Genomic DNA, 27,219 nt, shown 5'->3' with positions numbered 1-27,219 from the left:
TGTCTTGACAGTTTTAAAACAACACTTCTCGGCTCCATTTTGGAGGGATTAGATGATGTAATGCTATTGGTCTCCCAGTCATCAGCTTATTTGTGGATCTGTCAATTCAAACATGACAATGCATTCATCTTCTAGATTTTTCACAGAGGATGCCAATAAGAAATGCAGCTGTATGGGAATTACCATCACAGATGCCGTGGTATCACAGAATCTAGTAGTACAAGACAAATGCAAATTGTTAGATTGACCTCCAAATGGGATATAATTACTCCAGTTTGGAATCCTAGGTCGCGATGTGCATACTCTCTCTATTTGTTCATAGGTCATTAGCAAAAACTGCGTAGAGCAAAAATAATGTAGTCTTCCATAGGATACGATGGAAATGTCCTTTGCTCCTTTTGTTAGACATCAGACAAATAATAATTACTCTTTCAACGCGGCCTTTTTTGTGATTGGATGCAGCCACCTCAATGCAATTTGTCTAGATCTTATTTCCCTTATTAACTACCAAGAATATCATGTCAGACAGGAGAAAGATTTGGGGAAATGAAGATGGGAACCATGAGCAGTAGTCAAGAAATTTCTGGGCAAACATGTCTTGAATTTGGAGTTTTGTGCTAGAAACAGTGGTGTTTCCTTGTCTTCTATCTCCTTTCTTCATACCAAAGACAAGAGACACACAGACGCCGTACCAAACTTAAATCCCTTCTGATAGCTAAGGATGAAATTCTGAATTTTACAGCCTGTACTATGCCAGTTTTTAAAGATAGCTCCTTTGTCAGCATGGGAAATTGTCTGTTGACATTGTGTTTTGCTGCAGAAACTAGAGAGGTGCATTTTCTTTTAAATGCTGGGCATCTGTATGTCCTTATACAGGAAGAAACTGTTAGGATCTGGCCACCTGAATTCTTCTCCCACCATTTGGAAAGTTCTCCTGCCCCACAGATAGCTGTTGCAGGGTATACAGGTGTTGCTTTGTAGTATGTGGTTTCTTTATTAGGCTCCTACAAAGTCGGGAACAGTTTTCAGGTTTAGAATCTGCTTTGATAACATATTTTATCTGAGTCCAGGGTTGCTTCCAGAACATGCAATGTTTACAAAGCAGAAAGTGCACACAGACAGAATACTGAATCTAGACCAAATTCCTTTCCATTTGCCAAACATTTCACAATTATCTTTCTGGTGCATGAGAAATAACTACGGGCAGAGGAAAGCAAATACAGACTAAAATGTTTTTGACAAACTTTAGGATTTTTTTACTTGTTAATTTTTGGTACCTTCACTGCCAGGAAATTCTTACAAGTTGCCTCAGATGTTTCTTTTTCTTCTTTATCCTGTTTATAGAGACAAACTAGGCTCCCTGTGGGTCTGATCCTCCACAACGAAGCAAATGGAAAGTTTTCCACTTACTTCAAAGGGAGCAGGATCTGGTCCTAAGTAAGATTCCTTGTTTGGCATAAAGTAGGTTACATAAGGTAAAACTTGTTTTTCTACAGAGATTTTCTAGGCAGCTTGGCTGTCATATCCCTTGCAAATATTATCTCCTCTTCAAATATCTTGTGCAGTTCTACTGATAATCCCCCAACGAAGTTTTCACATTATCTGATCCAAGCTCTGCCAGCCTGCGTGACGTCCAGCACTCAGAGCTGCCAGGAAGTGCACTCTGTTGCATCTGTTGCAAATGGCAACAAGAAGAGTAGGTTTTATTAAGAAAAAAGTGAGCCTGTGTATACCAGCTATGTCAGTAGTGTCAAAAACAAAAAGCAAAAACTTCTAGATCATGTAGAATAAATTTGAAAAACAGATGCCTATGCTGGAATATATATATATTTAATTAAAGCTCTACAAAGCCTCATGAAAATAAGGTGGTTTCCCTGATGCATTTGCTACCCACAGTGGATTAAAGCACTTCAGGAGAAACTTTGTTAGAACTTCTGTGTGGATGAGAAAGTTTCAGATATTTGTGTTCAGAGATGATCAAGAAGATGACAGGGGAGCATCATGTAAAGGTTCTCCTTAATGCTAGCACATAACTTTAGCGAGTTTGGAATATTCTGGGGGAAAATAGACCTCAAAACTGTAACTCTAAGTGACAGTTAAGTTCTCAAGTGATCCATTTAAAACAGTCTGAACAGGAGATTCAGACTTGTCTTGTGGGTCACATCCAGAAGATGCTGTTTTATCACATTCTCACAAAAGCTACTGGGAATATTAACTGAAGAACACTAGAATGAATCGAAACAGGATCTTTCCTGTATATCCTATTCTTCTTTTGCTGTTTCATAGGGATTGAAGACTGGCATATTAAAGTTACACTTCTGTTACTGCCAGGAGCTAGTTCATGGCCAAACCAAAAAGTCAACATCCTCATCTTTCTGAGCTGTCTGTGAGGGCTATTTTATCTTATGAAAGACAGCTAATTTGGCTTCTTTGGTGTGCCCTGAAAATACATGATGGCATAGTGCATCTTTCTTTTGCCTGTTGAAGCTTGGGTGTATGGCATTATTGTGCTTAGCTTGATGTTGTGTAAGTTCTCCAAGAGCACTAAGAACCTGTGGTTTACCACCAAAGTATCTGGCATTCCTGTGATCAACATGAAGTTTTGAGTATGGTTTAGAAAATAACCACAATTTGGATGATCTGATCCACATAGTGGTTCAGCCAGCAGGAATTCTGCAATTATTAAGTCAACAAGTTTTTTCCTGTATTTTATTACTGTTGTGGAATATCTTTTACTACTGCTAAAGTTCAAATCAGAAAAGCATGCCTATTTGCAAATGGTGTTTAAACTCATGCCTGAATGCTTTCAGGTCTCAGGGTAGACCTATGCAAACATGCATCTTATTTGTAGCAAATACCTCTTATTTCTTGAATAGCAAACACTTTCCTATCTGACACTATTAGCTTTTAAACACAGCTTTTATAAGAAGGGATATCTATGGATGAGCTAGTAAAGAGCACTTCAATTTTATCACTTAATTGCTCTCATTAGTGTTTTTCTGTTTGAATCACTGAGTTTATGTTCTCTGCTACTATTATCTGTGTGAAAGAGCCACAGTAACTCTGCTAGTAGAAACATTTGATTGAAAACACTTGTAAATATATCCTAGGGCTGGTAAAATATGCCTTGCAATTCTCTTAACAATTGCTTTTCCTGTTAAAGCTTCAAGAATCCACATGTGTGTATGTGTGAGAGAAAAGATTGTTTTATCCCAGAGCTATCAGCTACCACTTTCTGCAAATACTTCTCCATCAATGTACTAAAGTACATTTATGAGGGTCTTTCATTTAAGCTCAACACATTGTACATCTTCTGTCCCTAAGTTAAACTGGACAGCCAACAACACTAGGAAGCTCCTATGATATGACAGCCACGGGAGCTTCTGTGTTTGGCCTTATATGTTCAGTCTCCATGTTTCCAAGTTCTCCTGGGACTGAATAGACATCTATGTTGTCTCTGTCCTCAACTCACCCACATATTTCCAGAGCAAAAGTTTTCAGTCCTTCACCACGACTTTTCAAGGCCTTGCAGCCAGTGCACTCAACTCCACAGAATCTCGCGGTAACTTAAGAAAAGTTTGTAGAGCTGCACCTTGTGAGTATGTGGAGTTTGCATTTAAGTGATTTGGAGACAGGTGCACACAACGTGTGGAGAAAGTTTTCACAGGACTTTTTAACAAATCCATAATATTCAGCAGTAAAGCTGTGTCATTCTACGAACAGATCCTTGAATAGTTTACTCACTGCGCTTGGAAGGGACCTGGGGGTTAAGCTTTGTGCCAACTAGGGATTTTGAATTCTTCTCCAGCAGTGCTCAAGTTTTCTGCTAAATCATGGACTTTCTCTCCCTTTTTCTCCTTGTTGTCAGACAGATTCCTCACAGATTTGGCTGGTTTGGTGCTATGTCAGGCCTGCCCTTCCCCCCCACCCTCCAAACTGCAGCCATCTGCAGAGAGGTTGCAGAAAGCTATTTTTCTCTTGGCTTCATCTGTTCCATTACTCAACATAATTTCACTTGAATGGGAGCTACGCATGCTGCCAAGTTCACTCAATACAGAAGTAAAAATTCAGAGAAGAGCTCACAGGCCCACTTTGAGGGTGGATTTTCAGTCTCAGCACTAGAACCACTATGCTTTTACCAGCAGAGACCTAAGTTCAGACAGTGATTCGGGTATTCACCTATTACAATATTGAGCCTCACTTCACTTTCTGGTCTCTCCATTCTTAAAGACAATCACGAAAATCTGGTGACCTGCTGTAACTCAGGGGCTGTACTTCAGTGTGACAGCTGTTTCTTGTAGGCAGCTTGTTACAGACCAATAATGGAGTTGTTGGCACTGTAGGTAAAAATAAAAGGACAGCTCAGCCCAAAAATGAATAAAAATCAAGCTAGCACTGAGGAAGAAAACAGTAAGAAAACAGAGCAAAATGTGAGCCAAGACATAGCCAAGCTTGTGTCTAAGGACAGCTGGAGGTGAATCAGGCAGAGGACGGAGCTGTGTCTTGAAACTGTCCCAGGCTGAGGTTAGTCTGCTGTATCCCATCACATCAAGCACGGATTTTGTGCCTCTTCCGGTCTATTTATCCTGTTCCTTTGTTGCTGTTCAGATAGGGGCTTAGTGATGCCAGTCTGAATATTCAGCTAAACACTCTCACAGATTTTCTTTTTTCTTCACCATTACCTGTTTAATGAGTTTGGAACTGGTGGCAGTTAGCTCACTGTCTGCTGTGGAGCCCAAAACCACTATGGTCTCAGGTGGCCTTGCTACCAGCATCCCAGCTCTCCTTCCCCCTGCAAAGCTCCCCCGGACTTAATTTATCATAGTGACCACGTAGAAGCCAGAAACTTAGTTCAGTTCCCTCAGAAAACACCCATACGTGTACCAGTTTTCAGACACACGCACTTATTAGACCCCAGAAACCAAGTGACATAGGAAAATAATGGCTTTTTTCATTCCTGATTAGAGCAGGAATTTGAACTATCAACCTACCCATAGCAAGTGCTGTAATCTGGGACTTAGCCTCAAGCCACCTATTTTTTTAAGTCGTTGAGAACCTGAAGAACTCCAAGTAATTTTTTCTTTTTGCTTGGCCTCTTAAAAGCCACATGTGCTGTCCTCAGGACCTGATAGCAAAGAATTTATTATAAATCTGCACAGCTACACCGCACCATCTGGAGATACAACGGAGCCCATTTGAGCTGTGAGATAAACAGAGGGGAATGAGACACTGTTTTGTATTTAACCATCCGAAATGATCCAGAAAGGGCCGTTTTGCTAAAAGCAGGTAAGGGACCAGCCTCTGATGTCATTGCAAACTGCTGCATCCAAAATCGTTCTGGCCACATTACAAAGTGAATGCAGAGCCCAAAGACAAACATTTTCTCTGAATCAGCAACAGTTGCTCTGTTCTGGAAGGCTTCCAAATTTAACCTTCATTCATTAGGAAAAAAAAAAAAACCAACAAAACAAATAGACTGAGAATAACTCAGGAGAAAAAGCAACAACCACAACATTTATGGAAAGGATAAAAGGTAGAAGAAACTACAGGGGAAGTCAGAAAGCAAGAAGCTCGAGGTATTATTCTAAGCCGAACAGAGTTTAAAAAATAAAAAAGAAATGTGTGACAGAGATGGAAAATGTCCACTTGTTTTCTCAGCTGCAGAACAGCTTTCAGGTGACATAATTTTTGTAAGCAAAGGTAACCAGTAATCAAGGTAACTATTGGGACCATTGTACAAAGGCAGGATATGGTTCTATACTATTCACAGTAAATCAACCTGATGTTACTGAGGTCCATGGAACAACTATTGGATGAAATTCATGGCTTTGTGTAACAGGTTCATATGAAAGATTGGAACTGATCATCCTGGCATTAAAATCCACAAAGCTATAACCTCCTCTGTGTCATGACTCAGGCTGCTCAGGTGGTAAATGTACAAATCAAAGCCTTTGGCAGCAATACCAGACTGTTGTAACAGCACAACTGTGCTGTGACTCAGATCAGGGAATTAAACCAGATTAAAAATATTACTGCCAAGGTAAAAGAAAAAAAAAATTAAATATGATTTAGCTCCACAGTCCAGTTTACATATGACTCGGGGTGTGAAACAAGAAGTGGTAACCCAGAAGCAGTAAGGAAAGCACAGTGTTTTAAGTTGTGATTGCCCTGATCCATTTGCAGTTTTGCAAAGTACCACTCAGCTTCAAGCAAACTGGTCAGACCAAAGGAACTCTTCATACAGTGACACTCTGACAAATGGGAACCATCCCTGGTGACAACTGGAATCAGGACTAATGAGGAGAGGCAAATGAAGAGAGGTGTTAGAAAAATAAATTCTGTATTATTTCTGAAGTACTAAGTTACTGCAGCTATGAGCACTGTGGAAAAGCCCCTACAGGCTTAAATATTTTCATGCCTAAGGATCAGTAAGCATTGAGTGATGTGGTGTCACATGCTGAATCCTGAAGTGTTAGATACCTGAGATGTAAATCTCTTGGATCTCAATCTTTCACCTGATATACCAATACATTCATATGTAGTTGTGTAAATCCCTCTAGTAAACTAATCAGACTTCAGGTTCATGTTGTGGATTTGTTACCAGGCCTGTCTCTTGCTGCCCCTGAACAGCCCTGCTTACTTTGATGTTGATATGTCTGGGGTTGTCAGTGGACCCTGGTGCCAGTCCCCTGCTCCCCACACTATGCTCAGTGATCACACAATCTCTGCTATGGTCACCCTCCACTTATAGCTCCTCACCCCTTTGTGTCCTTGCTTTTCTCTGATAATCATCCAGTCATCACTATCTACTTGTACTTCAGCTCTGCATTCGAGAACAAATCAAAACATGAGTGTAGTTCACCTGACTCTTTATTTCTTTGACTATTCTCTCTACTATGGTTTGATCTTTGACTTCCAGTGAGATCCTAAGGTCTCATGTTGTGCAGAGGGCACAACCTGCTTTTTGGACTAACCTGAGAGCTGATAGCTTACTTCAGCAGGGAATAACAGTCAGAGGCATGCTGTGGTTGTGGTGTTGAGTGTGATTCTCACATTCTTCCTTCCCTGAGCAGATATCCCATTTCCTATTTTATCTGACATTTTCCTACATATCGTTCTTGTTCCTTCCTGGACTTCAATCCCTGGCTACCTTTCCTATCTCTTCCTCACTAAAAGAACAAATTGTTTCTCTTGTTTCTCACTGCTGCCTCTTCTATCCTTATTTCACCTCTTGCTTAAGTGTGAGAGGTCTCTTTGCAGCTTGATTTCTCCTCCATTAACCAGTCTCTTAGTCATAGCCACTTACATCCATGAATCACCTTTCTTGTCTGAGAAACAATTCAACTTCCTGCTTGAGTTGTGTTGCTCTCTTCTTTCAATCCTGCTTCTGTACTTGTGTCACCTTCTCTTGCACTCTTAACTAATTTCTCTCAAGAATGCAGTCTCCTAGATGATTCCCAACAACTACACATCTTCCATGAGACACCTATCCCCAGGTAACAGGCAGATCTGCATTCTCCTTTTTTATCCTCTGCTATTTTCCTAGTGCCCATCAGTGCTTTATTTTCTGTTGCTTTTTTTTTTTCCTTTAATCTATACTAAAAAAGATGTTCCTCAGACTTAATACTTCCTTTAAAATAAACAAAGAAGACCAAAATCCATACCAGTTCAACTATTTCCTTCTGCCTTCTCAGTGGCACTTCTGTTTGCAGGCTGCTTGGCTTTTCTAGCTTTTTAGCCTAAGCCAGCCATCCTTCCACATATGTTTGGTAAATTGTTCAGTAGTTGGGATCATAGACAGCAAGCTTTCTTTGTGCTTTGCTCTTACTCACACATCATCTCTAGATAGCTTCCACAAACCACAGCTTGCAGCAAAACAAACCAGTGGACAACGGACATCTACTTACCTCCAAGGAACAACTTGATTCTTCCTTCCTCGCTGAACTTTCCTGTTTGCTCTGAGTAATTGTTCATGGGTGTTCACACCATCTGTGCTGTGCACTGTAAGCACAGGGTCCTGTGGAATAATGAATATTTGATCATGTCATTCAAGGCTAAAACAAGAGTGCACAGTTTAATTCTGCCGTTTCCCAGCCGTACAATCTCTATTTCTCTCATGCTTTCTTTTTATTTTTCATGTAGAGTAAATGCTTATTTTGTACACCCATTTCTCTCTCTCTTTTTTTTTTTAATGAAATTACAGTGTATTTCATTGCAAAATTTGTCGTTTTTCTTAAATTGAGAGATGATTAGATCTAAAGTTTTTGGTGCTAGTCCATTTTGGGATGAGTTGTAAAGTTCTGACAGTCCAATGTTTGAGGGCACTAAAAAAGTAAGTGTCCCCAAATAGTTCTGGGTCAGGCTTACTTTTTCTCCAATCTTGGTCCTTCTCCCTGTTCTGTCTCTTCTGAAAAGGAATCACTATAAGTGCCTGTGTCCACAGGGGGGAACTAAAAAGCCTGGAGAACCAAACTCAAATGGGAAGAAGCCCGTCATTGTTGCTTGTTGGTATTATAGTTTGTTTCTAATTTGTCATCCTATTTAGGGCTTTGAACATGGATGACTTTCCCGGACAAAGGTCTGGAAAGGCATCACATGATGTGCTACAAGCTGTATCCTCCTGAGGTTTACTGGTGCTGAGCTCTGACAGAAATGCATACCCTGAAGTCTGTGCTCAGTCTTCCGTGAGGAAGCAGCCAACCGCTCTGTGCAGCAGCAAATCTGCCAGCTGGCCATAGAGGGGCAATGGCATCAGCTGCAGCCTATTCCCTTTGCTAGCTACATGACATATCTGGTCTGGGAGGATTAAAAACCAGGGCAGCACAGAGCAAATTGCTGCAGGGAGATGGCTTTGGGGGCAGGGGAGAGCATTCACGCAAGGGTTCTTTTGAACGTTTCTGTCTTGATCCCAAGCTACCTGCTACACGGGATGGGGCAAAGGGGAAGTCTGACTTTCAGGAAAGACCATGGAGAAGCGTAACTCACATTAATGGTGAGATTAAAGGATTACGTTCAATTCACACCGCAGGCAAAATGAAATCTCAGCCTCTGCTTTTTGTGTGCCGTGCAGTGGCAGAGCTGTGATGGTGGGTGGTTACACTGCTGTGCATCCTCCACAGTGCACAGGGGGGACAGTCTGGTTCTGGATTTTTGTTTGCTGCTCTTAGTACAAGTGTCTCCCTCCACATTAAATACATGCCACTACTTGACAGCTTCTTTTGTGATGGGTGTAGACCGAGCCCTAGAGCCCCATCCTTCCTCAAATAATTTCACAGAGGATTTTTTAGATCCGATTTCTCCTTTGCAAACAGATGTAAGAATTGATTTTCTTAAATTAAAAACAAAAAGAAACGTGTTAGAAGCACTTCATGGAAGTAGCTCAATATTACAGAACCTTGTGCACCAAGTTGTGGCCTACAGTACACACTTGAAGGCACGGTGCTTTTTTACACAGTCTGAAGTTTAACTGGGCCTTTTCTTCATTACTGCTAAATGATAATGCTACAGGTGAGCTCCAGGCTCTGCAGGTCTCGTAACAGAGCTCCCATCTGTGGGAGACCAGTGCAGAAGTCCCTCTCCCTCTTGAGGCTGTAGGGTATACTCCACCATGTTAACTCCTGTCACTATTCGAGTGTGTTCTTTACCCAGCAGGTCCACGGGAAGTGTGTGTGTAGACACAACACAGCAGGGGACCACTGTGAGAAATGTGCACCTCTATACAATGATCAGCCTTGGAAGCCAGGAGATGGAAAAACTGGGGCACCAAATGAATGCAAAAGTAAGTGGGCGAGAGCATCCTGATCCAGGGTGTCGGGGTGAGCACTCACCTCCACCAGCAGGCAGAGTTCTCTAGTGCTCTTGTAGTGTTGTAGGGTGTTTTGTAATACCATCAGCTTGACTTGTCTCACTGTAAGATCTGGCAGTTCACAACCACCTAACCTTCTTGGTTGCCTGTCCTTAGCATTGGAATTTTGATTTTGTTTAAAGGAATATCAAGGATTGCAAGCAGAGACAATGTGCTACGTTCAGATATATGTCCTCCATGATTCACAGTAGGGAAATTATCCTGTTTGAACAATATCATTTGTTGTGCCTGTTAACTAAATTCACATTTCCGTGTTTCCCATCAGAGTGTCGCTGTCACAACCACGCTGACAGCTGCCATTTTGATCTGAGTGTTTGGCTGGCATCAGGGAAACGCAGTGGTGGAGTCTGTGACAACTGCAAGCATAACACAGAGGGACATCGGTGTCAGAGATGCAAACCAGGGTACTACCGAGACAGAGGGAAACCCATGTCTTCTGCAGAGGTCTGCAAACGTAAGTGGTTCTGTTCCTTCACTGAAGATAGGTGAACGGTGGAGCTCGTTAAAAGAATCAACTACAGTGGAAGGAGTCACTGGTATTACTATTCTTTCTTTGTCTTTTATTCTCAGACCATAGTTTTCCGATCAAAAGACGTTTTCCTGATTTCCCATGTCCAGCCCCCCAGTGGTATCACAGTTTCTATGATAATTGCTACCGCTCACTGATGCATTGCATTCTGATGGAAGGTGTATTCTTGTGCCTGCATTTAACGTAATGCAATTCTGTTTTTCATTTGAAGCATGTTTTTATTTAACTGCTTTATGCATCTCTCTCAAAGCAGTGTGCTTACTGAAAGATCTTAAATTCCATTTGATTGTGCAATATCTGTGAACATCAGTGTACACAGTAATGACTGCAGGAGGCACATACCCCTATGGGAACAGATGAATCAGAGCTTTGAGACTTCTCTCTGAATTCTACAGCTGTACCTTGGGGCCCAACTTCATTGCCTCATTAACACTTCAGAAGGATGTGATTGGAAGTAACTCAGGCACTAACATGGGTGTACAACCTCTGGATCAAGGTAGATTGCATCCAGCCAGTCTGAAACATAGCCAGAATGAGCCCAAATCTCCCTTAGTCTAGATGCTTCCTGAGTATGCCGACAAACTTCACACCTCTTATTCCATCTGGTATCTATTTGTTGGTTACTACATCCAAGAATATACATTAATTCATTTCTTCTTTTGGATACTCTTCCTTCCCTCCAACTCAAACATCAATTGCCAACACTGACAACATGCAGTTTCCATTGCTCATACTCACACCTGTTTGGTCTTCATCAAGATTACTCTTAAATGCATATGATATAAAAAGTCCTCTCCCTTGTGCCTAGTGGCCCATGATCTTGCTTAAATCATGCACAATACATCCAATATTTCTTCACTTTTGTATTCTTTCCATTGGAATACCTTTCTGCCCAGCGCAGGTTCCCACACAACCCTTTAATTTCAGAATTTCTATCCAACATTGATCAACAGACAGGATTGGGGTGAGCTTATCTAATTTGCCCTCTAGGCTATACTGTCTTGATGGCCTCTCTCCAGTCCTGTTCTTATTCTGAGCAGATTTGCTACAGAGAAATGTTTGAAATGAGAAAATAACGTTATGCCAAATTAGTTTTCAGTCTTGCAGTACCTGAAAGAATTTGTGTATGAACTGCTTGTGATGGTATAGTAGCCAACAATGTGTGTGATATTACATAACCACTAAAGTCAAGGAGCAAAGGAGAAAAGCAGAGAGGAAAGAAACTTTTGAAAATACAGCTTACCTGAGTGGGAAACCCTAGAACAGTGTGCCTGGGTGAAATCAGACCTCAATTCTACTTCTGCATCTTTTGTGGTCTGGTTACAGGCCTCTCAGTGCCTCCTGCCAATACTCTGCATAGCAAAAGGAAAAACTGTTCAGAGGGATAAGTAGAAATTCACCTTGCGAAAAGAGCTTTATTACAATCATGCCAGTTAGCCACAATAGCATTCTTTTCAGCTGGGAAGGTGCTGCCGCCAGTAGAAGGACCCTAAATGTAATTGTGTGCAATTAAGCCTAGATTGCTGCCATGCTGAAATTTAAATGTCTTTTCCAGGATCCCTGTACAGTCAATGGAGAAGCAGTAGGATGTCCGGGGCATGATTTATTGTGTTTTGACACTGCTGTCTATGATAGACAAAGTGAATTGTCCTCTAAAGGGTATCTATTTATTTTCCCTAACTGAAGAGCCATTCTGGACCATTAGCCTGCACTACAGAGTTTCTGCTGGTTAAGATGAATCTAACAGGTTTGATTCAGCATTATTACCAATAAGTAAGCGTGACCTTATCTGTGCATAACTTAAGTCAGTGGGACCCCTTCACAAGCAAGTAAAGTCATGCATGAATGCTTGTGGCATTAAGGTATAAGGGCACGTAGTTCCATCTAGATAATATTAGTTTTACAGTAGACTGTACAGTATGTACACAGTGCCTATACTTACATAGAAACAGAAGGGGCATCAGTGACAGAAAACATGGAAACATCAGCGTAGACAGGCAGAACTGTCTGGGTTAGAACAGACTTAATTTGATAGAGGGGAGATTTCACCTCCGGGACCACTAACATCAGCTCCTTAAGCCTAGTGCAGACATCAGCCTCAAAGACTTCATGCGAATTATAACAGAAGCTCTCTTCTCCATCCTATGTGTTGCAAAACATCCATTGCTATTCAGCTTAATCTGGGTATGCTTGATCTTGGGTTCAGCTGAGATGTATAAAAGACAGCAATCAGAACAGGTACATTTCTCTCAAACCTTGTCCTGTTGATTACAACATAAGAACTGCCAATTCTGAACCATAACGTTTGTCTGTTTTAATCACACATACCACTTCCAAGTCATCGTCTCGGTTTGAGAAAAACACACAAGTACTAGGCTTACAAGAGTCAGTAACCCACGTGCTGGGCAAGAGCTGAAAAGCAATAATGAACTGCAAACAGCAGAGTGAATGGATGATTTTGCCTGGTTCTCAGCTTCCAATTTTGAAGTCAGAGAAGAAAAATCTCCATGGGAGATCAAAACTTGACCAATGTGTACAGTGGATACAGAGCTGGGAAAGGAAATCTGATGAAAAAGCTGAATGAAATGCTGTGCTAATCCCTTTGAGAAAGCACGCTTGAAGAGTGCTCTGCCATCCAGAGCAAAGTCTAGGTTCAGCTGTGACAGCCCCCTCAGGCTCCCAGAAAGTTAACAGGACGCTGCCCAGGCCCAGAAAGTCTTTAAGCATTAGTCATAATAATGAACAGCATTGTCTCTTAATCGCTGCTAGGAAAAAAAAAAAAAGTTGTATAACAATTGGATGTCCTGGCACTATCCAAACCACCCTTTGCTGACCCTCCAATGTGAGACTGCAAAGACATTCCCTTGGAGGAAAAAAAAAAAAAAAGGGTTGAAATTTGACATGTAAGTGTGAATCTGTTATTCCTTTTCATCTGCAGAGATAGCCTGCCTCTGATCCCTTTGCTTCTCTTCTTCCTAGCAGCTGGAGGTGAATGAGAGCCGGGTCATGTACAGAGCCTTGTTTTGACACTGTTGAGATTTATTAAAAAAAGGAAAAAAGAAAGAAGAAGAAAAAGAAAGGCATGAGAAGAGTGCCAGAGCAAAGCTCACACCTGCTTGTTATTGGGGGTGACAACACAGGATTAAGTGGTTTGAATATAGATTTGTATGAGAGCTTTGACTCAGAAGCCTAATCATTTCCTAACCAATGATTAGAAAAGCTGCTGTATCCTTGGCTCTTTCCTGTGGCTTATTTGGAGGCTTAAAGGATCCTTCTGAAATGGCACCGTCTTTTGTACTCGCACTTTACTTAGCTTAAATAAAATGCAGGCACGTAGACCCATTAGAAAGGCTCTTCAGGAAAACAAGCTTTTTACTCCAAGCACGAGGGTTGAAAATTAAAATGTGACCAGATGCACATGCACACGCTCTGAAAAGCTCTGCTGCTCTTCCTTTTACTCCTGAGCTGAGGCAGTGAACTTTTAATTGTAATATCACAAAGGCCTGATCACATCTTGGTTCAGTCTGTTTTAATCAGCTCTGACCACACACACAGCTGTCTATCTTGCTGCCTTCATTTAAGAAAGATCACTGCCTGAGTCAATCCCCACATCTGACATGCGTTAAAAATGGCTCTGATTTGTTTGTACGCTCAAAAGATGCACATGTGTATATTTCAGATTCAGAAGGCGTTGTTGTCTGTCTTTCATCAAATAGCCAGTCTGCTCATAGCTCTTTTTATGCAATACGAGGCAGAAGTTTAAGGGGATATGCATCCAGGTTCACTGAGTTGCTTAAAGGATTTACTATTTTCCTATAACTGGGAATCATATTTTTGCAACCAATATTAAATTTTTACATCTGTGTCTAATAACGTGGGGAAGTCAGCTGTGCTGAGGGCAGACAGATTTATTGAGGACTTGAGTGGAGATGGCTGTATGAATAATTCATTTTTTTTTATTCCTGCTCTCCCTCTTTTACAGTATACTACATGCAGTAGGATAACAGAAGTCTTAGGATAGGAGTGAGAGTAAAAGCCAAGAGGATGCTTTGTGATACTTTGGGACTGACAGCCACTACTAACACACAGTGAAGTGTTCTGCATTGCACTGCTGTCAAGGGGAGAGCCCATATAACCCAGCCATCTCTGAGCCAGAACTGTCTGCACACCGTCCCTAACATAATTGATGATGCCTTTGACAAACAAAGCTATTGTCATGTTGGCTGGTGTTTTGTTAGATGGGGAGGAGGACAGAGAAAACTAGGGTTTGCCAAGAGGAAAGAAGCAAAAATCAGCAGGGAAAAATTCTTTGTTAAATATTGGGAAATGTAAAATGATGGGGTTTTGGAAGCTTGCTTTTCTGTTTCTTTAATTGCTAAGGTTCATCTGCAAATCTATGATACTATTAAGCAGATAAAACCCAGCCATCATCAGCTGCCCTTCAGCATGTGACATGTGAGCTCTTATTTTGGGAGTTTCCTTAGATGCACAACCATTTTGGCCATAACACTCTGTAAGCCAGACAATGTACACACCCAAGCTGAAATGCTAAATAAACACAGACTGAGTAAAGCATTTGCAAGCCACTTGTATAACTCATCTGAAAGTGTTGTACATTTATTGATCCGGCCTGCTCTCTGATCCACCAGAAGGCTGTCCCTGTTTCTAATTGGGGAATATGTTCATTTGGGAACATTAGTTTTCCTGAATTGCAGTCCTAAAATAACTAAAACAAAGCACAACAAAACAAAACAAAAAACCAGGCATTTTTTCTACCACCTTATGACATTCTGTCAATGTTCTGTCACTGTCCTGCAATACTTTCCATTCGGGATAAGATGGGTGAAGGTCTCATCTTGAATTGGAATCTTGCCTCAGGTGGCAACAGGTAGGCTAATGATGTTAATGATTTACCCATCTGTCATGTGACCCTAACTGATAAAACCTGAACACCGGGGGATGAGAATAAAGACAGATCCAGAAGTTGCGATAGTATGAGAAATCTCATGTGAGAACTCCACAGGTACATCTTAGATACAGAGATACTGGAATGAAATCAGACATCTGGATTCAGGCCAACACAGATGTTGGCAACCTCTCACTGCCTGTAGCTCAGACGTGTTCGTGGTAAAGGAAGCATGTGCCTCTACCCCTTGTCCCCAGATCTAGTACATTTTCAGTGTGGGATGGAAGTGTCTCCTTTTTTAGGGTGATGTAGTCAGTCCTACGAAAATCTGGGCAAAAGTAATTCAAGTTGAGCAGCAACAAATCAGAACTTGCCTTTGAAACTGTCAGTGCTAATGAGCACTTCATTGTTACACCTGCTCTCCAGAACTGACAGCAAAATCCCTGGGTTTGCTCCCAAAGTCAAGACTGCTTTGTGGCAAACAGGCGAGCCTGCTGCCATCCGCCAACCAGCTCATTGTGTTGAGTACATTGCCCATGACAGCACGCTTATTTTTTGTCCTTAGGCTATTGTGCTAGTGTCCCTTGAAAACAACTGACTGAGATCTGTCTACAGCAGAGTGTAATAATATTATTAAAAATATTGGCATAAAGAACACAGGGCATGGTGAAAAAAAAATAACTACGTGGTAAGCAGATCATAAGAGAAATGCCTATTAAACAAAACTGCTCACCCTTTTTCTCATATGTTTTTGAAGGATTTTTTTTTTTTCTTGAGCATCACATATGAGGTTGAAGATGAAAGTGAATCTGTGCTTGCTACAGTTAACACTCTTTGTAGTCATATGTTCCCCCTTTGGAAAATGATGTGTGCAATCAGAGTGTTCATTTGTTCTACTATCTGTGAGCTCATGAAGAAAAGTAGTTTGATTAGTAGCAGTGATGGGCAGACTTCAAAAGCTTTGGAGATTGTGTTTGGTTCAGATAAGCATCCAGAAGGCTGGCCCCTGATCCAAGCTATCCAAACACCTTGGGTGTCCAACATGTAACTGAAAATCTCTATTAAAGCAGGTCTTGGCCACAAGATTTCTATTTCCCTCCCTTTTCCAGATGGATGATGTAGTGATATATTTCCTCTTCAGACACTGCTACAAGGAAAAACCAGGGCAAACTTTTTTTGTTACTATAAAAAAGAGCTGAAATACGAAGGCCTGGAGTTCAGCTCAGTTCTCATTTTAATCAAACATGTTTGAATAGGAAAAATTAGTGGTATGTTTATGGCTTGTATTTTACCCACATACAGCCATTGGCACAAGGCTCAACCACCTCAGTTAACCTTTTCCCTGATGAGGAGTCAGGAGTCAGTTGAGCCTGTCTTTGCACCACCATAGGTACAAATAGATGCAGACAGGATTTCCTTCCTCATTTTCTAATGGTGTCACATTAGGAATGAAATGGTGGCATGGGACTACGACTTGTTATATTTGAAGGCTGTGTCCCATAGGAGCTGTAAGGGTCTGTTTTACTGTCAAGTTGACTTGAGTTGCTCAGGCCAGTGTTAAAGTGGCCATAGCATTAGGAAGATCTTTTCTTTTTCTCGTTTTGCTCATCAGCTATATGTAAAACATGCCTAGTGAGTTTTGAGATCCTCTCTCATTCCGCTTCCTTTTCTTTTAACAAGTTCATTTGTACAATACATTTCATCAGCTTTCCTACATGTATACAGTACTGCATGGTAAAATGTCCCCTAGAACTTACAGGGAAAGAAATCTGTGGATTATGTAGAAGCAGACACTGAAGAAACACTTCAGGTCATCTGAGCTACCCGTGTAAGCCACATCTAGCTCCAGAGGAAACACTAGTTTTGTGCTGTCTGTGTTCACAGGAAACAATGGAGGCAATTGCTATCATTTGGGATCACATCCATGCTAGCGAATCTTTCAGCAAGCCATTGGAAAAATGAGCACACAACAGAGGGCTCTTTCCACTGCTTCAAAACCCTGTATGCTCCAGATTTGTGTACCAGGAAATAATCGACTTTCACACACAAATGGGTCCTAGCTGGATTTATCTTGCTGTGCTTAATAGGTTAAAAAGATAAAAAATATTGCAAGTGTAAGTTAGCTGTTCTGACACTCCCCTGTTCTGACATTACCCGCGCTGTTCTGACACAGAACGACTGAGCATCAGGAGGAGGGCAGGAATTTATCAGCTTTGGCAAAAATGTCACGTAACCAGATGACCCCTGGGCACATCATCTCAGTCGCCTCTTACCATATCTCCACAGCTTGCTCCTGCCAGCCAATGGGTTCAGCCAACGCAACGTTCAGCAGAAGCTGGCGGTGCCACCCCAAGACGGGATTCTGCTACTGCAAGCCAGGTGTGGCGGGCCCCAGCTGCGACAGATGTCTCGTGGGATACTGGGGCTTTGGAGAAAATGGCTGTCGTCCTTGTGACTGTGCCAGAGACTGCGACCAACGCACTGGAAACTGTTTCGATGGGTAAAGAAGCCCTCGTCTGAGTTCACTTCGAGATGAGATTCTGTAAAAATGAAATAAAGGTGAAATGAAATAGGGCAGCAATGACAGTAAGTGGAGGATGCTTGAGGGGGCCATGGGATACATATCATTTGAGAAGGTGACTGTAAGTCATAAAAGATCTCTTGAACTCCATTTGATGGCTAGTACACTTGTAAATCCATTGTATTATCCAAGGCGATCTTGAAATGATGACTTTTGCACTAATAAGAAGCAATTCCACATCCTCAAAGGAGTTTGTACAGTAACCTAAATACATGTATTTGCCTTGGGAATAACTGTAAGAGTCGGGAGAGCTTGCCTTTCCTCTGTGCCCAGGGTAAAATGAGTTTCAGGGTCTTCCTTCTATGTCTAGTGGGCAGGCATCTGCACCCCAAACATGCATTAGCCTCAGTAGAAATCGTATGACTTATTGACTGGCTGCAGTTTTACCTGTACTGCAGGTGTCCTCAGTTCCTATTGACATCAGCAAGTGATCATTAACTTGGAGTTACTTGATTCAGAAAAAAATAACAAAAATAAAGCCCAAGCTAATCAACCACTCAACCTGGAAAAAAAAAATAATAAATAAAAAATAAAAATAATAATTAAAAAAACAAAACAACAAGGCCCCAAATGTAGTTATTTAAAAATAAAAAATGCTAAGTCAGCACTGCTGAGGTCTAAATAAAAGCCTAGATCTTGTGGTTTCCCTATGTGGTGTGAAGTCTTACTCTTACACTTCCAACCTGAAAAGAGAAAGCTTATCTGTTTGGATGAAGCTATAATCTGCTTTCCACCGTGTGTCCTAACCAAGTCTTCTGTTCTTTGTGCCCTTCCAGCTACGACAATGAGCCATTCTTTAATATCCCCATTGGGGGACGAATTCCTGACCTTGTGCAAACACCAACTAATGAGAGCGAAGATGAGTGGAAATGGAATGACCACGAGCAGGGGTTTTCTGCTCTGAGACACCCAGGTACAGCCCAGAGTCTGGGAACATCCAGTAACTTCCCTCAGTGCCTGCTCCTTCTCTCCACCCTGACTCAGACTCTCTGTCTCATCTCTAGCTCTACTCTATCCCCCCTCTGCTGGCAGCATCTATTGATTTGAACTGCCATTGGTTATTATACCTACGTTGTTATTTTCCAAGCAAGGTTCTAGTACTCAACTTTGAGTTTTGGAAGTCAAGGAGTCTTAAGTAAGATCGTGTGACAAATATTCTCCATTTGTATTCTTAATTATTATCATAATGCTTATGAATTTACACGGCTTCTTCTCAGTCACTCAATTGTTCAGTGCTTCAAATGCTAAATGTAAATGAGCATGTCAGCCATCACTGAAATGAAGCCACCTCTGGGGTAGAACACAAGTGATGTGGAGAATATGGTACGGCAGCTCCAGGCAGAAAGTAAAGAATTATTATACTGTATCCAGATAATGTCATCAAGTAAGCAAACTTACAGAATGAGCTGCAGCCTTTAATACACAAAATGTTGTCAACACTGTTCGCAAGTGAATGTCTGCATTTACCAGCATCAATGACTTTGTAAGACCCAGAAGTAGCAGTGCCAGCTATTGTATACTTTGACTTTCCTGAGAGCAATATTACTTTAATAACAGCAAGGTCCATCATTTCTTAGCTAATAGGATCAAAAAAGGTATCATTACTTACATGATTTAAACCTGTATCTGATTCTAATAAAAATCTTCATTAGTATCAGTTTGTTAACTATATAATAGATACCATGAGGGCCTCGACACCACCTGACAGCACTGATCAGATTTCAGAGCAATTATCATATTATCTAACAAGAAGCAGATTTGCAAATAAGTGAGCTCACTCTCAAGGACTATTCAAGTCCATCCAGCTTATGGAAGTTACCTACATAAAACTTCATAACTAAATAGCACTTGCTTCTCTTTCCTCTTTCATTTCTTGGCTCTTCTCCGACCTTTTGTGTTTTGTGATTCTTCTGCTAGAAAAGTGTGTGTGCAAAGAGAAGGTGCTTGGAAGTGTCACTGACTTCTGTCAAATGAAATACGCTTATGGTAAGTGCCCTCAAGGTATGATACTTTCACAGCTTTCTTTACTCATGTTATTAGCTGATAGGAGTGAAAAATTTCAGATCTGGTATATAAAAGGTAGGATCCCTTCTGCACTTTTTGTCTAGTGACATGTCCAACTCCAGACCACAGGTGATCCGTGAATAGCTGATTTCATGCCAGGTTCCTTGGTGTCTCCGTTCCACCTTCACTTTTTACAGCAGGAGTGCAAAAACTCTTTAGGTCTCTGGAATGTCTGACCCCTAGGTCAAGAATAAATAATCAAAACCTTGCGTGTAAATGATGCAAAAAATGAAAAATGAAAAGCAAAAAATGAAAGCTTTGGCATCCAGAGGTTTGATATGCTTCTATCATGACACAACAAAGCCTGCTCATGGGACCAAGCTGGATGAGCCTATCCTGCCAGAAAGTTTCAGGATCCTATTAAAGGAACAGAAATCTATCATGGCAACCAGATGTTAGGCCACAGAACAACAATACTTCTTCTGGTTTGTTGTGCAATCATGGAATTTCAGCCATGTGACATGTCTGACAGGAAACTTCCTGACTTGCTTCCTGTGGAGCAAGCCATCCCTTCCCACTGGACACAGATTTAGAATGGCCAGTGTTAAAGCTATACCAGTTCAATACTTGTTTTCAAATTATCAAACAGAAGGCCCAGAATCAGTGTGCTTCAGACCATAAGCAGCTGATGTGTTTTTACACTCTTCCTCTGTATGTGTACAAGTGTTTTCCTGTGATTTCCAAATGTCTGGTAGTAGTCCATTACAGAGTTGATAAATACCACGTTGAAAAGATCTGTTACTTCAGCAAAAAAAAAAAAAATCCAGTTTTCCTCCTCCAAATTTATTTGGAAGGAACCATGACTGAAACACACAAGCACTGAACACTGTTTTGGTACAACTGCAGTGTTTTTTCACATCTTCTTCCTAGATGTTAAGATTTTATCTTTTAGCAACATAAAAAATAATCATTTAGAAATTCTGTGTTGGTGTCCATCTTATGTTTCTTGGCAGTGATAAAAGCAAGAATCCTATCAGCTCATGACAAAGGGACGCATGCAGAAGTGGTTGTGAAAGTGAAGAAGGTCCTGAAATCCAGCAAAGTGAAAATTGCTCGTAGCAACAGAAGCATTTACCCAGAATCCTGGACCAACAGGGGATGTACTTGTCCCATTCTCAATCCTGGTAAGAACAAAATGCTTTTTGCACTTATTTTGCGGGATTCTACTTGGGCTGTTATGGTGCTCATCAGATTTGTCCTCTGTGTCTCCACCACTGGAAATCAGGAATAACTCTTCTGAAAAGAAGGTATGAGAGTAACAGATCAAACTAGCTGAAATAATCCACAGTGGTACAGCAGATCCAGGTATCATAGAGCACAGTGAACCCGCTTCTTTCTGACAACTATTAAAAAAAAAGGGTCAGAAAAAGTAATTCTAGATTTAAATACTTAAGTACAAAACCACATTTTCTTGTGGTGGATGTCACAGAAGGCAATAAATGGAATGTTTCTCTATCCACTGGGGAGTAGCTAGACTTAAACTATCTTCAACAGCTACTGCATGATCAGTGCAGCTACACAAGCCAGCAGCTTCCCCTGTAAACAGTGGTGACAATTCATTAGGAACATTGGCCATAACTACTGAACACTTCTCATTCATCTGCATCAAGGAGAGAATCCCTAGACTTCTACCGCAGTAAAAAGCATTTCCCTATGAGAGAACAAAGTCATACTAAACAAATAAATAAATAAATACAAATCGAGCCGCCCTGGAGATGTTTCACCTTTTGTGAATTGATTGGAACTTCTGAGATATTTGCAACTTGAAGAATTTTTGTGAAGAAAAAAGATTCCAGTACTTCTATATTAACGAGCTTTCTGTATAACAATTCATTAAACGTTTGTGAGACAGTGACTTTATGATCACCTATTAGGATGCCCCATCATTGAGCAGTTATCCCTCTGATGCTGCAGTGGTCCCATTTCCTGGAGGTTTCTTAATTGCTCCTAACAGAGAAAGAAGGCAGGACTGTTGTACCAAAACACATAGCTGTCATAGTGAACAACCATGTCAGCTGAGCTGCACAGGGCACATAAATTAATCTGGCCCTTCAGGCTGCTCACCAGCCAACCCCCATGCAGCCTCTTCTCAGGCACTTCAATAATCGTGGTTTTGTTTCTCTCTGGAACACTAACAATGTGGTCTTTCTGCTGCCAAGAGTTTCAACTCTGAGTCCCTTCTTGTCTTTACTCCAAAAGTTTCATTCCACAGATGGAACCCAAAGAATTGCTCTTTGGAAGTTAAGTGGGTGGATATAAAAAGGTTGTCTGTCTTCCATCAGGATGGCTGTACAGATCTCAGCTAAGGTCAAACAACCAGGGCAAAATTTTACAATAACAAGTAAAGCTAAACAAACAGAAAGCAGCAAACGTGCAAAACAGATATAAATTCACCTATTCTCTGCGTAGGACTTGAAAGCACTCTGCTGCCCTGAATGCCTTCCACACACAGGCTGCTGAAAATATAAGCTGTGTATAATAGCAGCTTCCATATGTATTGGCATATGGAACCACACAGAGTTACACTTAGAATAAAGGTCAGAGAGATCAGATTTGACGAGGGGAAATGGCCTGAATGTGAAGTATAGGAAGTTTGGCACAAATGTATGTGGGAACTCCTTCACAGTGCAGTGAAGGAGCACTGGAGCTGCACACAGAGGTGGAGCCTCCCTTCTGTGGAGACCTTCAAGACCTGCCTGGACGCCTACCTGTGCAACCTGGGCTAGGGAGCTGCTTTGGCAGGGGGGTTAGCCTTGATGATCCCTTCCAACCCCTACAGTTCTGTGATTCTGTGACTCAGAGCTGGCCATCTGCACATGATGATGGTGAGTCTGTGAGAGCTAAGCCCATCAGAACAAAATCAACCTGTAGTCGTAATTTCTGCATGCAATCATATGACCTTTCAGCAGCTATTCCAGGGGTCAGCACTGACAACGTGCACATGAAGGTGTGCGTGCACACTGGACTGCAGGTGCACAAACTGGCATTTAAAAATGGCATGAAGCTGGCTAAGATGCCAGCAATAGGAGGTCCTTAAGAAATAGAGAACTGCTGCATTTAATTTTATTTTCTTCTGTTTAGCGATTTATCTTCTTTCCTTTAAATTAGGTACCGACTATCTCATAGCAGGCCAGGAGGACTCTCGGAGCAGCAAACTTCTGGTGAACATGAACAGCCTGGTGAAACCCTGGAAAGCACATTTGGGAAAGCAAGTCGCAGACATTCTTCGTGCAGGGTGCAAGTAACTTCAGCTTCAAAAGTTACAGCGATGAACTTTGCCTTTTAGTAACACTGCAGTGAACGGTGTAGCTAGCTCTTATGTTCCCAATCAACACGCTCCTAGCTGAAGTGACAAGGGCAGGCTCACCACCCTTTCTCCTTTCATCTTCCTAGAAAACATGGGGACACGGCTGCTTTTTTTTTTATTTTTTTTTCCAAAAATGCACAGACTTATCACATCGCATCATCCAGAGGTTACAGTTTTGAATTTCAGCCTGATTCTATGTACCCAGAGAATCATTCTACGAGGCAAAACTGAAGGTATGGATTAGTGTTTCCACTCTTCCCATCAGAGCCTGATATTAATACATATAAGCTGCTTACATAACGCATTCATTACATGGGTGTAGTTTTTTTTTCTTTAAGTAAGTGACCACTAACAGGCAGCAATTTCTTTCAGCTTTTCAAGTGGCATAATACTAGATAAGGATGTCAAATACAGTATTTCTCTAAAGGAGCTCAGATATTTTTATTTACCATCAAACAGTGGTTATGCCAATATAACATGCTGCTTTCGAGAAAGCAATACTGCCAGATGGCTGAACAGAAACTAACACAGGACTCACCTGGGACAAGGCTCTGTAGATGCACTTTGCTATCATCAGTGCTTAGTGATGAGCTCTGCTGCAGAAAGCACCTTAGCACAAACTCGATTCCAAATCCAACTCTTGGTCTCATTTTGCTCTTTGCTGTAGAAACTGTAACACCAGGCAAAGGTTGCACAGTGATTACTACCAAAAAGCCTTATGCTAGGAAAGAGCCGATACGTGATGAACTTTAGCTGCTCCTATGTCGAGTTTGTAGTACTATAAAAACTACAAAAGTAGGAGGTCAATGGGTTGCTCGTCCTGCATATTAAATGAGATAGCTATAGTAAGAGCAACCTGGCTATTCAAGCTGTGCTCAAGACCAGTGACCTTTGATTTGCACTTTGTGCTTTTATTCTGCTTTATTTCACTTGTTCACACTTGAGGTTAAGATATGAACCTTGGCTGCCTTCCCATTGTATGTGAGGATTCCTCTCCCACCCCACAGAAGTACAGGTGAGGCAACATCTGCACTCTGGGTGGGAATAGTCCTGTCCTGCAAAAGCATTCTTTCTAAACCAGTTTTCCCCTACACTGTAGTAATGAAAGGTAGCTATTTAAATTGTTCCCTAACAAAATATTTTGAAGAAAGTGTAGCTCTTGACCTCTCCCCTTAGATGGGGAAATCGCCATCAAATGGAGCTCATTTAAACACACTGTCTCAGAATCACAGGACTGTAGGGGTTGGAAGGGACCTCTAGAGATCATCTGGTCCAACCCCCTGCCAAAGCAGCTCTCTGGACCAGGTTGCACAGGTCTCATTTAGTAAAGCAGAATTTATAGTGGATCAGTCTATACTTCCAGGTGGTCACACGTGCTACTTCTGCATATTTCTTATTCCACATCTACAATTTGTTTGATGCTCTCAAAAAGAGGCACTACCTTAATTCAGCACTCCCTGACTGGTCCTCAGAAAATCCAAAGCTAATGCAGAGAAGATGGCTGTTCTAGGCTACAGGCTATGCCACCAGTTTATTCTCTTCATCACTGGGAACCTGAAAAAACAGCTTCGTTCATTCTAGTTGTCACCATTTTCCTTTCAACTTTGCATTGGTTGAACAGCAGAAAAACCTTCAGGATGGAAGGATGACAGGCAGGTACCTAAAAAAAAGCACTGCTCTTCTGCTGACAGTGTATAAAGAGTTTCTCTCTCCCATTTCAAGAAACCTTTCCATCTCCCTTGCCATAGATTGTCTTCTTTCCTTCTGTTTGTCTTACAAGCACTTCATTATTTATTTGTTGTTGCTAAAGTGGTATCCAACAACGTGGCATCTCCAACAAGCTATTTAATTAATGCAATAAACACTTTTTAAACGGGATATCTGGTTTAATTTGTAATGTCACCTCATAGAAGTTAGGAGCATTAACAACCACTTTCTTACCATCTTTAGACCGTCTGAACAAGAAGACTGAGTAGCTCACTTTCAAACAGGAATAAAGACACGTACATGAATTTACCATGTTCCCAAAGGGCCTCTGACAATAAGTGGAAATGAGGTGTACACTTATAACTAAGTTAAGGAACATACCTTTCAACACAGGTCATTTTACCTGTGGGGCAGCTCGTGTACCACGATCATATTCCATTTCAGCTCACAGTCAGTACCATATTAAAGCAAACTTCCATGTTTTAATTTTTTTGTGCCAGATTGGTGATTCTCTGGGGAGAGTGAACAGCTTCACAGTTCCCTTTGGTGGGTGAAAATTATTGGTTAATGAGATCATTCACAAGTATTTCCAGCAGTCCCAACTCGGAACACAAATACTGACGCACTAGTATGTTCTCCTCGTACTGCTGTAATACACTCATTAATGATTACCTCACTTCAAACACGGCTGTGTGCAAAGACAGCTGTCAATATGTTGTACACTTCAGTAGCTCAGAAATGAGTGACAATCATACACGTACACTTTAGAGAGGTATAAAGCAAATGAGGTGGGAGAGGGGGGTGACACCAAAACATTCAACATATTTATTATCCAAATTTCCCACTCTCTTTGAATCTCTAATCTATTTGCTGGTGGTTGTATAGATAAGTCTTCACTCCCTTCCTCCATCAGTCAAAAACACTGCACATTTTGTTCCAACTACGAGCTCTTGTGTAATAGCTTTACATGCACATGAGATAGTGCAGGGTGACTTACAGAAGCTGCTATGTGTTTCACAGAACGAGCAAACATGGTTATACATAGTGAATTTAAAGTAAACTACCACAGCAGATACCTCTTTCCAATATTAATTTTTTGTAGGTCTGTTTGCAGTACCAGATATTTTGTGATCATCTTTGTGACAGTCTCTCTTAGCCATAATAATATAAATAAGACAGAAAAGAGGATGCATTTGCCCCGTGTACAGAAGTGGCTGCTTCTTACTAGTAAAACAGGACCTGTCTTAAAGATGTCCATGTGAACAACCCTACAATGCCCAAATGGATAAGGGGTCTTAGAAGCAGTAGCAATCGGAATCACATACTAAACAGTAGCAATAATGCATAAGGATTGAATAAAAGCATCCGGCCAGAAGGAAAGTTGTGCAAAATATGCAATTGTGCAGGCAGTCACCTGAAGAAGTTCATGTAACTTACCATGCAACAGCAAGAAACCTGGTATGGTTGCTCAAAATAGCTCTGTAACAGCTCTGCAGTGCATCTATCCATGAACACATGACCATTCCTACAACATGGACCCTTAAAACACAGAAGCAGTTCTTTAAATGGTGAGTGCTGAGCTCTAGCTCCTGCATTACAGGAGCTATATATATATATATAAGTATATAATATCCTACATGCCATCACTAATGCTTCATCTTCTGCTCTTGGCAGGTGGTCAAGAAGGAAAATATACCCAGCACAGCTCTGTGCCGTGCACTTCTGATAATGGTTAGCTGCTATAAAGAACGAGTTTTCTCTGTAGAGTTCACTATGTCTCATGACTTTTCCATGCTGCTTAATGCATGTTTTCTGAGTTGATATAATTTATATTAAGTGCTCTCTGAAGACCCCCGAACCTGGTAGAGTTAGTGTTATTTGTTAAGTGCTGTAGCACATTCTCTTTTGTACTTAAAACTTCAATTAAAAATACTCAAGACCTCTACACTGATGCGTGGCTTGGGATCTGTTGTTAAAATTTTGAACCACACCATCCTCAAGCTACATGCATATTAATACTTTTTAAGTTAATAAATCACAATGAGGCTCTTGCTTCAATAGTATTAGTTAGGCAAGTGCAGAAAAGCATTTAGCGAGAAAGGCAACCACAATACATGTTTTCTATTGAGGAGCCTGCGGGAAAAAAATGTAGATTTTGTATGAAGACGTACAGAATACAAGCAAAACAGGAGCTATTAATTTGTTAGTTCAATAATTAATCAAAATTCAACACCGCAAGTACCTACATGTAAGATTTCCA

At 41.2% G+C, this 27,219-nt stretch overlaps 1 protein-coding gene across 2 annotated transcripts in view; it reads left to right on the top strand.

The window, feature by feature from the left end:
* LOC136057158 (netrin-4-like) overlaps positions 1-24,714 on the top strand; it is a 46,278-nt gene extending 21,564 nt beyond the window's left edge. Inside the window, exons 4-10 of one of the 2 annotated variants that reach the window (XM_065749745.1) lie at positions 9,652-9,778; positions 10,131-10,319; positions 17,587-17,800; positions 18,658-18,794; positions 19,799-19,867; positions 20,899-21,069; positions 23,054-24,714. In XM_065749745.1, the coding sequence (XP_065605817.1) occupies positions 9,652-9,778; positions 10,131-10,319; positions 17,587-17,800; positions 18,658-18,794; positions 19,799-19,867; positions 20,899-21,069; positions 23,054-23,190 (1,044 nt within the window). In that variant the 3' untranslated portion in view covers positions 23,191-24,714. Of the gene's footprint in view, positions 1-9,648; positions 9,779-10,130; positions 10,320-17,586; positions 17,801-18,657; positions 18,795-19,798; positions 19,868-20,898; positions 21,070-23,053 lie in introns of both variants that reach the window. The other variant, XM_065749743.1, reaches the window with a different exon arrangement.
* The last annotated feature ends 2,505 nt before the right edge of the window (positions 24,715-27,219 follow it).

This window comes from Cyrtonyx montezumae, unplaced genomic scaffold (genome assembly GCF_038088225.1).
Source record: "Cyrtonyx montezumae isolate F1298 unplaced genomic scaffold, pur_monq_1.0 scaffold_6, whole genome shotgun sequence".
Classification (NCBI taxonomy): domain Eukaryota; kingdom Metazoa; phylum Chordata; class Aves; order Galliformes; family Odontophoridae; genus Cyrtonyx; species Cyrtonyx montezumae.
The sequence above is the reverse complement of the archived record's forward strand: the minus strand, read 5'-3'. Positions and strand labels throughout refer to the sequence as shown.